Genomic DNA, 13,561 nt, shown 5'->3' with positions numbered 1-13,561 from the left:
TGTGCAGGAGAAACTACAGATGATGATGGATGCACTGTCCAGAATAACAGGCAACAAACTACCAGGAATGAGGTGAATCTTGTTCACAAGGTTGAGTCGTACACTCAGTCCATGCCACAAAAGGCTCCGACAAATAGGAACAGAGAAGAAACAGAGAATATATCATGTCAAAAGTTGGCGAGACCCAAGGCCCAATGGGTTGGCCATGGAAACCCATCTTAAGCCCTAGGAGCATTTCACCATCATAGAGGGCTCGCTGGTGTTTGATGAAAGGCTGAGCATTCCAGCTTCACTGCAGGAAGATTTCTTGGTTTAAGATGGATCAGGGACACCTGGGAATCTCCAAGTTCAGAGCTTGTGGTGGTCAGGGATCAGAAAAATGGTTGAGAATCTCATAGCCAACTGTGAGACTTGTGCTATCCAGACACCATCCAATATAATATCATACAAACTCTGGCAGGAAAACACCTACGGACCAGGAAGGAGTAGGAAAGAAAATTGAGAACTCCCTCATAAGTCTGTGTAACAATGTCTGCCATATTCATGTGATGACCAGGGCATCTTCATGTTTGACTACCAAGTAGTTTACAACAGAATAAACAGGGTCTGTGTACGTGTAAACAAAGCACCTTTTCTCCTAATTGGAAACATAAATGAGTTAAACTCTTAATTAAACTAAGAGGCATTAAATGCAAACATGTTTTGCAGTTAATTATCTGTTGGCTAGGCTGCTGTGGTGTATTTTTAGGAACAAGAAATTGTAATAATAGATTGCATATTTTCCCTCTCTTGTCTGATTTTGTAAACATTCACTGATAGTTTTAAATACATAGAATTATGCTTATTGCAACTCATATTCCCCTTTTCTCCACAGAGGTGTCAGCTGGGATTTTCCTCCACTGTCCCACCAGAGTGTGTTTCCTGAATCCTGGTGAAGTGAGGAAAACAAGGAGGAACACAACCCTCATACACAACAATCGCCGACTTCCACCTTCATAACACTGTTCAGCTCTGTCCCTGCCTCAGCCCGTCTGCTGCTGAGGAGCTCAATTGTCCCCTTGTGACCTCGAAACTTGACAAATGCCCGTCCTCCAGTCTGGCCTCTCCATTTCCCGCAAACTCAGATTTCCGTCCCAAAAGGGGATCAGGGAACCAAAAGGGTTTTCACAACAATCAACAGGAGTTGGACAGCCACTATTACAGGGAAGAGCTTTCAATAGTGGATTGGGTAGTTGAATTTCTGTTTAACCGTGGGGGGAATGGAACCCATTCTCCCCAAAGTGTCAAGTGGGATAGACAGATTACTCGCCCAGTAGCATTAGCACGACACAGCCTGCTATTACACTTGTGTTGATGTCTCTTTGTGCATTATGAATAAAGGGGCCTTTTTCCAAGGTAACAGAGAATACCAGCCATTGCTAGCATGCACCAGTATCTTGATAACAGGTGATCAGCTTTCAACATCTTCAACATGAAGAGGCTAATGCTCAAATCCAGCTCCCAGCATAGGACATGTCAGCCATATGTCCACTAACGGAGCCTTGAATCAACGACTCTACTCGGAACTCAATTGCAGCAACAGAATCCCAGGAAGAAATGTTTTAAGGATGTTCTCAGTGCGTCCTCAAAAACGTCAAGCCTCCCGCTGACACACAGGAGAGCCAGTCCAGGCCTGAGCAAAGCAGGGAACGGGAAGGCACTGAGTACATCAAGAGATTTCTGCGGGAATGTGCAGAGGCAAGAGTCTCGGACCCGGTATTGGACTTGATCAGCCTTCTCAGCAGCTCGCTGAGCCAGAGTGGAACCTGGTCGTCCTTGATGTGGGGAGACTGATTAAAAAGGAGACGTCCAGAAAGTGCTGAGTGAGAGTTAGGTCACCACAACAGGGAGAAAACAAAACTGCACAGAAGGAAGGGAAACTTCAACTGACGGGGCAGCATGTGGACTGATGGGACTGTGTTTATTCAGCCCACTTGATGTTAATGCCCTGTCTGCATTACAGGGGTCAGCTTAAAGTCATCTCATAAACGTCCGCTTCGTTACTGTCAGGTCATCAACTCCCCAGGAAAGCTCTTGGGTGTCTCAGAATATCAGGCCCCAAGATCTCCTTTGCATTGTTTCTAAATCATCTTTAAATGGCAGAAACTTCTCCCCTTCTGAGACCAGACCCATTACCCGACAGTGCCATATACACTCCGCGGCGTCAGACCCATAACCTGATAGTGCCATATACCCTCTGCGGTATCAGACCCATAACCAGACAGTGCCATATACACTCCGCGGTGTCAGACCCATAACCAGACTGTGCCATATACACTCCGCGGTGTCAGTCCCAAAACCCGACAGTGCCATATACGCTCCGCGGTGTCAGTCCCAAACCCGACAGTGCCATATACGCTCCGCGGTGTCAGTCCCAAAACCCGACAGTGCCATATACACTCCGCGGTGTCAGACCCAAAACCCAACAGTGCCATATACACTCCCCGGTATCAGACCCAAAACCCGACTGTGCCATATACACTCCGTGGTGTCAGACCCAAAACCCAACAGTGCCATATACACTCCCCGGTATCAGACCCATAACCCGACAGTGCCATATACGCTCCGCGGTGTCAGTCCCAAAACCCGACAGTGCCATATACACTCCGCGGTGTCAGACCCAAAACCCGACAGTGCCATATACACTCCGCGGTGTCAGACCCAAAACCCGACAGTGCCATATACACTCCGCGGTGGCAGTCCCAAAACCCGACAGTGCCATATACTCTCCCCGGTATCAGACCCAAAACCCGACTGTGCCATATACACTCCGCGGCGTCAGACCCAAAACCCGACAGTGCCATATACACTCCCCAGTATCAGACCCATAACCCGACAGTGCCATATACGCTCCGCGGTGTCAAACCCAAAACCCGACAGTGCCATATACGCAACCCGGTATCAGACCCATAACCCGACAGTGCCATATACACTGCACGGCGTCAGACCCATAACCCTACAGTGCCATATACACTCCCCGGTGGCAGACCCATAACCCGACAGTGCCATATACACTCCCCAGTGTCAGACCTGTTACCCACTAGTGCCATATACATTCATTTATGTCAGACCTTTAGCCAATAGTGCCATGTACACTCCCCGGTGTCAGACCCATTACCCAATAGTGCCATGTACAGTCACTGCTATCTGACCTGTTACCCAACAGTGCCATCTACACTCCCCGGTATCAATACCATTACCCAACCAGTGCCATATACATTCCCCAATATCAGACTTGTTACCCAACAGTGCCATATACACGAACCGGTGTTGGACCCATTACCCAACAGCACCATATATACTCCTTGGGGTCAGACCCGTTACCCAACAGTGCCATGTAAACTCCCCAGTATCAGACCCATTACCCAACAGTGCCATATACTCTCTCCAGTATCAGACTCATTACCCACGAGTGCCATATACACTCACTGGTATCAGACCCACTAACCACTAGTGTCATATAAACTCACCGGTATCAGACCCGTTACCCACCAGTGCCATATGCACTCCCCGGTGTCAGACCTGTTACCCAACAGTACCATATACACTCACCGGTGTCAGACCAATTACCCACTAGTGCCATATACACTCACCGGCGTCAGACCAATTACCCAGTATTGCCATACACACTCACCGGTGTCAGACCCATTACCCAAAGGGGCCATATACACTCCCCGGTGTCGTAGTCATTAACCAACAGTGCCATGTACACACCCCGGTGTCAGACCCATTATCCACTGGTGTCATATACAGTACATTCACTATGATCTGAACTGTTAATCATCAGGGTCAGATCTATTAGCCCCATGTACACCATGATTAGACCTGATAGCCACTAAAAACAGTCCTGTACCTATTTGTCAGTCCTATGTCCATCAAGATCAGAACAGTTACCCACTAGTGGCAGAGCTGCTTCCAGAAGTGATAGTCTTAAAGACACCAGGAACATAGCTACCAGCCAGGAGAGTCAGTCTTGTTCCAACCAGGGTCAGACCTGTACCCACCAGGATCAGACCTGTACCACCAGGGTCAGACCTATACCCACTACAGTCAGACCTACACCCTACAGGGTCAATTTTAAACTCACCTACACCCACAAGATCAATCCTCTCCCCAGTAGGGTCAGATGTGTTCCCACCGGGGTTAAATCTATTCTTCACTTGTAGTGGACCTGTGCTAGTCTCTCACTGTACTTCACTCACAGTTTAAAATGCTCTCTCTCCACCCAGCTTGGAAGTACATTGGTAGTAATTATACTGCTGGCCATTTCTCACAGCCCAGTGTAGGGAGCATTACCCATCACAACTAACTGAAAATCCCAGTGATAAACACTGCAAACATATTTCCTACAAATGAAGTAATGTGAGAAATTGAATTGATAATAAGAACCTTTCCAGAATGTAATTTGCAAATCCACTTGAGACACTCTGTCACAGTTGCTGTAGAGGCCCTTTAGGGTGCGACCATCAGCATGTATGTAACACTTAATTTAACTGGCCGATCAGTATCTGGGGACCCTGTGATCAATATCAGCCTGGCTAAGATACTCCTTATCGGTCTTTGTACAGCTTGTGCTGTCAGATAAACAAGCCCTTATCAGGTACAAATTTAAGCATAATTAAATTTAAATTGAAAACTTGCCTGCTGTTCAACCTTTCTGATTCCCCTCTAGCCAAATTTACGTCTGCGGGGCTGGGGGAGGGGGATTGTCTCCTTGTCCTCCCCCTCCTACATCCTGAACTCTTACCCGGGTACAGTCTCAAAAGGCAGTCATCAAGAGATGCCCTCTGGCATCTCATCCAAGTTTCCTGACTGATAGGTGCCAATCCAGTCACTAGCAGCTGCTATTCGACTGTGGGAAGCATTACAGACAAGGCCTTAATCCTGCACCAGGAGTAACATTTTAAAACTTGGGTGGGGTGGGGGGGAACATTCCTGACAAAGGGTTCATGCCCGAAACGGCGACTCTCCTGCTCCTGCAAGTCCAGTTGTGCTTTTCCAGCACCACACTCTTCGACTCTGACCTCCAGCCTCTGCCGTGCTCACATTCTCCCAGATCAAAGACCAGCTTGGCACCGCAGTTTTGTGACAGGCCTCTAGGGGAGCTAGCGGGACACATCTCTCCAGGTCCAGCACCCATTGCAAAGCAGATAATCCTGATTCCTCTGGGGCCTAGGTGGCATGATGAATAACCAGCTGCTTTACAACACAGCGCAGGTAATGTCCCCAAGCCCCTGTCTTCCAGCGCCCTGCCATCCGAACGAAGCAGAGCTGAGGCCATTATTGGGTTAGCAGGACACCTAACGATGGCAAACTCTGCCTGGACATATCCCATGGCATAACCTCTAACTGCTCCGCCCCCACATTCTTGCCTTTGGTCACTCAATACATCAACCTTCAAATGGAATGCAATCCCTGATTCTTCATTATCCTGATTGGATGGTTCCTGCCTATCTATCAAGCCCACTTCCAACTCGTAATCAAAAGTAGCCCACAGAAATGGAAATAAAATGATTACATTTTCCCCCTGCCTGCAGGATTTTTCTCTCCTGGTTTCAGACAGCAGTATCCCAGAGATTAATTCATAACTCCTATTGTGAACCACGAGGATAGCAACAAATGTATTGGTGGGATGTGCTAACAGATAGCAGAGTTCAGTGTGGAGAAATGTAACCTGATTCATTTTGGTAGACAGAATATGGAGAGATTATACAAGGAGATGCATGAGCAGAGGGACCTGGGTCTATATGTACATATTGTAGATAACAGAAGGTACTGAGAGACTGTATGTAGCGCAAATAATAACCTAACTTTTATTAATAGACGAACAGAGTACAAGAATAAGGAGGTTATGTTAACTTGTCAAAGACTCCAAGCTTGCTCTCACCTGGAGTACTTTGTCTGTTTCTGGGAATGCTCTTCAGAAAGGATCTGAAAACACTGGAGAGAACTAAGTTAGCTCACTGAGCTGGAAGGTTCGTTTTCAGACTTTTGTCACCATGACTAGGTAACATCACTGGAGATTCTCACTGATGATGTTACCTAACCACGGTGACAAAACATCTGAAAGCAAGACCTCCTTGCTCAGCGAGCACTGGAGATAGTTCAGAAAGGATTCACAAGGATGGTTCCTGAAATAAGTAACCTCAGTTGTGATGATCAATTGGAGCAGTTAGAGCTGTTTTCCTTCAAAAGAAGGCTGAGGGGGAATAGGAAGGAAGTGTCAAAATGAGGAGGGGTCTGGTCAGAGTTTAACCATCCAGAATGAGAGCGCATAGATTTGAAGGAATTGGTGAAGGAAGCAGTGAAGGAAGCAAACGTGATGTGAGGAAAAATCCCTTTATACCAGTAGTTACTGTCCAGAACACACTGCCTGAGAGAATGGAGGCAGACAGGCTCAAGTGAAACATTCAATCGGAAATGAAAGAATGTGAATTGATCATTGGGACAGCAGCACAGACATAATGTGTCGAATGGCCTCCATCAATACTGTAACAAGCCTGTGATCCTGTGACATCAGGGCAAGTGTGGAGGTACACAAGGTGTGCACATACACACACACACACACACACACAGGATGCTGCACATGTCTGAACACACCATGTGTCTTTGAACACACAGAAATGAGTACACACAAAAATATTAAAGTGAGGGACACAAAACATCAGTTACTCCAACAAGCCTTCCCCACACCAATAACAATTGGGTGTCTGAACAAGGCTTCCATCCCCATAGTCATGTGTTCTCCTGCGGATTGTAGGACAACTGCATAAAACTGTGAAGAGCTAGTTATCATTTTCTTAACAAGTGAAGCTGTGTGTGTTTCAGTGCAGTTTTGTAGCATCACGTTGAGCACCTCTGAACAGAATGTGGTTTGTCGAGCAACTTATCTCATAAAGGTGTTGCTCTTTCACATATTGGTGGGGATTACTTCTCTGGCAGCCGCTTCCTTCCCAGTGGAAAAAGCCCAGAAATACAGCACAGGAGGAGATGGTTCAGCCCATTCATGCTGGCCTAAGGTATCTCTCAAGTCTAACACCACTTTCTAATTCTTGATTCACACCACTGTGGGTACTGGCATTCCTGCTTTTTAAATGTAATGAAGCTTCTTCACCTATTGCCTTTCCAAACAACAGGTCCCAATTTCCCATCACTGTCCAAGTGAAAACATTGCTCCTTTGACTCCCGTTAATGATTTTGACAATTACTTCAGCTCTACGATCCCTGGCTATTGACCTCCCTGTTGAGGAATTAGGAGTTTCCTATCCACTCTGAGCCACTATAAGTCTCAATTAAATGTCTCCTCTGTTCCAAAGAAAACAATGCCCAGCCTATCCAATTCCTCCTCCTCCAACCTCCAGCAATGTCCTTGTGAGTGGGCTTGTTGGACTAAATGGCCTGTTTCCAGGAGCGATAATACAATAGAGTCACTTCGCCACTGCGGCCAGGCAATGAGTCAATCCTCGTAGGTAACACTGGGCCCGAGGGGAAAAGTCCCAACAGGTAAAAACAAATAAAAATAAAAAAGTATGTGAGTTTGGTTTTTGGGGAACCTGTCCTGAAATATAAAACATTCTACTGGTCAAAAGTGACCTTGAACTCACTGCATGGAAAGTTCTGGAATACCCATTTCGCCATTTGCGCTGGGACGTGAGGAAACCTGAGAATCAATGTTATATAGACTGTAAAATGATTCACTTTTTCTGTTGTGTGAAGTGGGCAGAAAAATATACCTGAAATAATGGTCATTCATTGGCTGAACAACGCTTATTAACAGCAACAGTTTGAGGAATGTGTAAGTAATCAGCACTTCTGCCCAATTTAATGAATACTGAGCTATAATTTGCATATGTCTCAATTCTAACAAAGCCAATAAAGGCTTGGCAGCATCTAGAAGTTCAGGTTCCCGGGTGTTATAATCTGAAACCCTTCCAGGATCCACAGGGTTAAAGAGGTCACCTCTAATATAAATAATACAAAATCACATCTAACCCCTTGCTGCTTAAGCTGGGATATTGAGCCATTCAAGCCTCCCTTTTGTTAACATATGGTGCTGGGTGGGCCCCAGGCTTAAGAGCGAGAGGTGAATTTTGTCGGTCTGAGGTTTTACAGGAACGGCCAGAGGGTGTCATTCAAATGGAAATTGCTGCCATATGTCTGCCTTCACCAGCCTAGGGGGGTGGCCAGTGAGACTGAAAGAGAGTGGGAGACAGACAGACAGGGGGACAGAAATGCAGGGGGAGCAAAGGACAGAGAAGTTGAAACAAAAATGGGATGAGATAAGGAACGGTCAAAAAGGACAGGGGAGGGGGAGAAAAAACAAAGAGGCCTTTACAGTGTGAGAAACAAAAACGAGGGGTAAAGAAAGAGATAGCGTGAGAGAGAAGGTGTATTAAAGAGTGGATAATGCCAATCATAGAGATGAACAGCATGGAAACAGACCAGATATCTTTACCTAATCTAGTCCCACTTGCCAGCACTTGGCCTATATCCCTCTAAACCCTTCTTATTCATATACCATCCAGATGCCTTTCAAATGCTGCAAATTGTACCAGCGTCCTCCACTTCCTCTGGCAGCTCATTCCATTCCACTCTCTGTGTGAAAAAGTTGCCTCTGAGGTCCCTTTTATATCTTTCCCCTCTCACCCTAAACCTAGCCCTCTAGATGTGTATTCCCTCACCCCAGGGAAAAGACTTTGTCTATTTACCCTATCCATGCCCCTCATGATTTTATAAACCGCTAAAAGGTCACCCTTCAGCCTCCGACGCTCGCTTCAGAATGCTGGAAATGGGGTTGTTAGAATGATCGGGGTAGGTGCCCATGCCAGCACTGACACCAGATCCGTGGGGAGGGGGTGGTTTGGCTGTTTCCTCAGACTGGTACATGACAATCTGACCAATGTTGTGAAAGTGACATGAGTGCCCATGGCAGGGTGGGGCAGGTGCCCTCTCGCTGGCACATTGAAACATGTTGGGCAGCTGATTGCTCTGGGATCGATTGCCGATTGAACACTGTACAAAGGAGGCCACACACGGCAGAACATTTGGCAAGAAGACTGGCTTTAAGCTGGCCGTGCACTTCTGACCTCACAGGCATAGAAGCAGTAGGTCCAGAGTGTACTGTGAACAAAACATTCACTCACCAAGGCCCTGACGAATATCAGCAACAAGACTGTTGCTCCACAGTTGTGCCTAGTCTTTATTTTTTAATTACTAATCAGGTAAGCAATCAGCCACATCTGGATTTCCAATCAGCCACACACAGTTGTTGGCTCGTACAATGGTCGACACAGGGTTAAATAGCTTAATTTGGATTCCAATCTCAATGCTAATGCTGGAATTTCCTCCCTTTGGTGCTATCTGAAACACACATCTCCTAAGTTAATATTCTACCATTCTATTTAAGTCAGACTGGATTCCCACCTGGGAATGAACAGGATGGCAGAGTCTCACTCACATCTGAACTCCACTAAGGCGCTCTTGCCACCAAGAGATTGCAGACATGTGTGGAGTGCCATGGTGGGATTTGAACCCAGAACATTAGCCTAGGGTTCTGCATTACGAGTCCAGTGTCGTAGCCACTGATCCACACCTCCCTTTTTACTCGCAGGAGGATCCCAGGATCCCCACAATGCGACCGACTGGACTCCACATCGGAAGATCCAGATGGGGAGTGTTGGGAAAGCCTTCCAGCGGGAAGATGAGCAACTTCACTGGAACTGGCGAAGGGAGCTTCTTCCCACAACCATGCAACAAAGCTGCGTTCCAGTTGAGTCTTACCAACCCCCAACGGATGCAGCCAATCCTGGCAGTCACACGCACGCTCATCATTCACAACTAATTGCTTACAGGGTTGATGCAATCTGAGGTTATTTCCCGTGAAGGGGAGAGCCCTCCTGTAAAGAGAGGTTCCAATAAACAACGTGTCTTGCTTGCCGCAATCTGCTGCTAATGTGACATTATAAAGTTAAATGCCACTAAAGCTCCAAGTGTTTCTTATTAGTGTTATTCGAGTAATTGTTTCTGGATGCAGTGCCAGCATTGAGGCTTTGAGTTAAGCTCTCCCGAAGGCTCACTTTGCATCTTCACTGCCCAGTTCATTGCTGGCAGTCGGAGCAGAGGTCTAAAAGTCACCTCAGTGCCTTTGAGCTGGCATGGGCTGGGAAGAAACATCGGTCAGGGTTCTTGCTTCCAATAATTCCTGCACATGTCGGATGAACCAGGGGTGCAGGTTTAGCTGTGACACCTCCTTCAGTCGCACAGCCTAACTCAATTCCACGCTTCCATTTGAAAAACAGATGCTTCGGGTGAAGGACCCAGAGCTGGGATAGCCAGGGACCCGTAGTCCGGCCAAAGTCAATGATCTCAGAAGAGTGAAAGATTTTGGGGTGGGGGTGAAGAATGATTAATCCAAATGCAGTGCCTGTTATGTACTTATGGCAAACGTGTAAGTCATGTGACATCCTTCTATCCTCTCCTCCTCACAAACATATTAAATCGGGCTCAACCATGCCATGGAATTAGATAGGTCTTTCAGAGAGATAGCAACAATAGGGAGAGGTTGAATAGGCTGAGGCTGTTTTCCCTGGAGGGTCGTACGCTGAGGGATGATCTTATAGATGATTATAAGATCATGAGAGGCATGGATAGGATAAATAGACAAGGTCCTTTCCCTGGGGTGGGGGATTCCAGAACTAGAGGGCATAGGTTTAGGGTGAGAGGGGAAAGATTTAAAAGGGAGCTAAGTGGCAACTTTTTCATGCAGAGGGTGGTGTGTGTATGGAACGAGCTGCCAGAGGAAGTGGTGGAGACTGGTAAAATTACAGCAATTAAAAGGCATCAGGATGGGTATACAAATAGAAAGAGTTTAGAGGGATGTGGGCCAAATGCTGGCAAATGGGACGAGATTAGATTAGGGTATCTGGTCGGCATGGATGAGTTGGGCCGAAGGGTCTGTTTCCATGCTGTACACCTCTATGACTCTAAGTACAATGGGACGAATAATATCCTTTGCTGCTATACCATTTGAAGACCTAAAAATAAACCATTAAACAATGGGGAAGAAACAAAATTGAAGGTGCACTGCTCAAGGTGTATAACCCTTTCACAATATCCATGGCACAGCATCCACTCTGCCAACGGCTGACATCTTTTCTCCTGCTGTGCCACTGTCCGAGCTGCCTCTGTGTGTGTGTGAAGTGTGTGTGTGTGTGTGTGTGTGTGTGTGTGTGAGAGAGAGAGAGTTGCTTCCAAGTGAGCCTTTGGGAGAACTTAACTTAAAATGTAGAAGCTGTCACTGCATCGAGAAACAATCACTCGAACAGCACTAATAAGAAACACTTGGAGGCTTTAGTTGCATTGAACTTTATAATGATCACTGTCACATTAGCAGCAGACACAGGCGGACAAGCTATGTATTTATTGGAGGCAATTCTTGCAGAATTACTCTCGCTTTCATATTAGGAACCTAAGTCAGCAGAGGATCAGAAGCCAATGATCCCGACTAAATTGCTGGTATATGCATTTCCTTCACGTACCTCACTCCAGACCAGCATGGTGCCGAATATGACTTGCAATCCGTCAAAGAAATTATCTCCAATGATGATGACAGTGGCTCCTCCAGTAGTCCAGCCCTCACTGGGACTGATGGCTTTGATGCAAGGGGTGGCTGTTGAGGAAGGGGAGAACAAGAAAGGAGAATAAAATCAAGCTTCAACATAAAAACATTAGGGGGCTTTCAACCAATTCCTAAAGTCACCGCGCAGGAGAAAAAATATGTAATGCAGTCTAATGATGTGAGAAATCTTAGCAGGGCTTTAGTTATGAGGCTTTGGTGATTCCCTATAATTAAGGTGCTAGGCTTAAACTCTTAACTCTTGTCCAAACAAAAGCCATGAATTAACCTTAATTCCACACTCAGTGGAATTTCCATTGGAAAAGCCCAAGATGAACCGATGCCCTCTGCAGAAAAGCTAATAAAGAGTAAGTATTATATTACTGTGAATGTGTAACTGGAACCACCAGGGTTGTAGGGTTCAAAATCATGTTGGTGCATGGTTCAGAGGAGCTCTCTTATTCTTAACTGAATCACAATTTCCAGGACCAGCTGGAATCAAACAGAGGGGAAAGGGTAGAAAGGGAAGTTGGCAAACTCCTAAGAGATGGAAACGAGATGTCACATTTTCTGTTGATTGGTATTTGAGTAATGTGGTGCTGGGGTACCCGTATCCAAAGGGAGCTGAGCGATCACCGTTGCATCCAGTTCTGGGGTCTGAGGAGGTGGGAAGGTGGAGCATTCAGTGGGTACTCATTTCCCGATCACCCATGGGGTAATCCCTACCGGAGAAAGCTTGCATGTGGTCCACATTGAACAGCTGGATTCAGCTCTACTGTTCCCCACTGGTTGTGTTGCTGTAAGCTGGGCAAGGAACAAGAGGGCAGACAATCCCTTTGGAACCGCTAGCCTTCCTCAAGTTGTCATCACCCAAGATCAAAGTTTTAAAATGTTTTAAAAGACTTGAGAATTTCAGAATGGGAATGAGACTAATGACAAATGTATCCCCTCTAATTCCAGGAGCAAATGGATTGAGTCAAAGCAACATGGGTCTTAGGAGCAGAAGTAAGCAACTCACTCCTTCAAGAAACTCATAACTCATCTGATTGTGATCTCAACTTTACTTTCCTCACTGGCCCCCATAATCCTGAACTCCCTCATCTATGGAAAGTCTACCTCAGCCATGAATAAATTCAACGAACCAGCCTTCAGTGCTTTCTGAGGAGTCCGCAATGCAACGCGAGATTTTGTTCCACCACAACTCTCTCCGAAAGGGAGAACTCTCATGTTTGAACGGTGGCCCCTTGACCTGGTCTCCTCCCACAAGGGGAAACATCCTTTAGGTATCAGCCCTCCCAAGTTCCTCAGGATCTTACATGATTCCATAAGATCTCCTCTCATACTTCTAAATTCCACTGGAAACAGACCATTTTTCATAAAGGGAAGCTTTTCATCCCGGGAATGAATCGAGTGATCCGTGTCTGGATGCAAATATATTCTTTATCAAAAGAGGAAACTACTGTACTTCAGACATGGTCTCACCAAAGAGCTTGATTAGTTGATTTGCAATGCAGAGTGACACTAACAGTTTGGGTTCAATTCTCACACCGGCTGAGGTTACCATGAAGGACTCTCGCTCTCAGCCCCTCCCCTCACTTGAGATGTGGTGACCCTCAGGTTAAATCACCACTAATCTTCCCTTTCTAATGAGGAAGCAGCCAGGCATCTAGGACTATGGTGACTTTAACCTTGATCTCACCAAAGCCCGGTACAGCAACATCATTACATTCCCATTCCATTCCATAAAGAGGACCAACATTCTACGTGCCTTCTTCATAACTTGCTGAACCTATGTGTGATTCAGATACCGGGACACCCAGATCCCACTGTATCACTAAGCTGTGCGATATCACTCCATTAAAACAGAATTTTCAATTCTTCCTTGTGAAGTGGAGAAGTTTTCATTTT

At 46.2% G+C, this 13,561-nt stretch overlaps 1 protein-coding gene across 1 annotated transcript in view; it reads right to left on the bottom strand.

Moving 5' to 3' along the window:
• Window positions 1-13,561, bottom strand: part of ebf1a (EBF transcription factor 1a) — a 461,222-nt gene that overhangs the window by 147,339 nt on the left and 300,322 nt on the right. The window contains 1 exon segment of the mRNA XM_043703973.2: window positions 11,577-11,707. Within this exon segment, the coding sequence (XP_043559908.2) occupies window positions 11,577-11,707 (131 nt within the window).

The sequence above is a fragment of the Chiloscyllium plagiosum genome, unplaced genomic scaffold (genome assembly GCF_037043375.1).
Source record: "Chiloscyllium plagiosum isolate Xiang-an unplaced genomic scaffold, Cpla_swu_hap1 HiC_scaffold_16, whole genome shotgun sequence".
In the NCBI taxonomy this organism is placed as follows: domain Eukaryota; kingdom Metazoa; phylum Chordata; class Chondrichthyes; order Orectolobiformes; family Hemiscylliidae; genus Chiloscyllium; species Chiloscyllium plagiosum.
The sequence above is the reverse complement of the archived record's forward strand: the minus strand, read 5'-3'. Positions and strand labels throughout refer to the sequence as shown.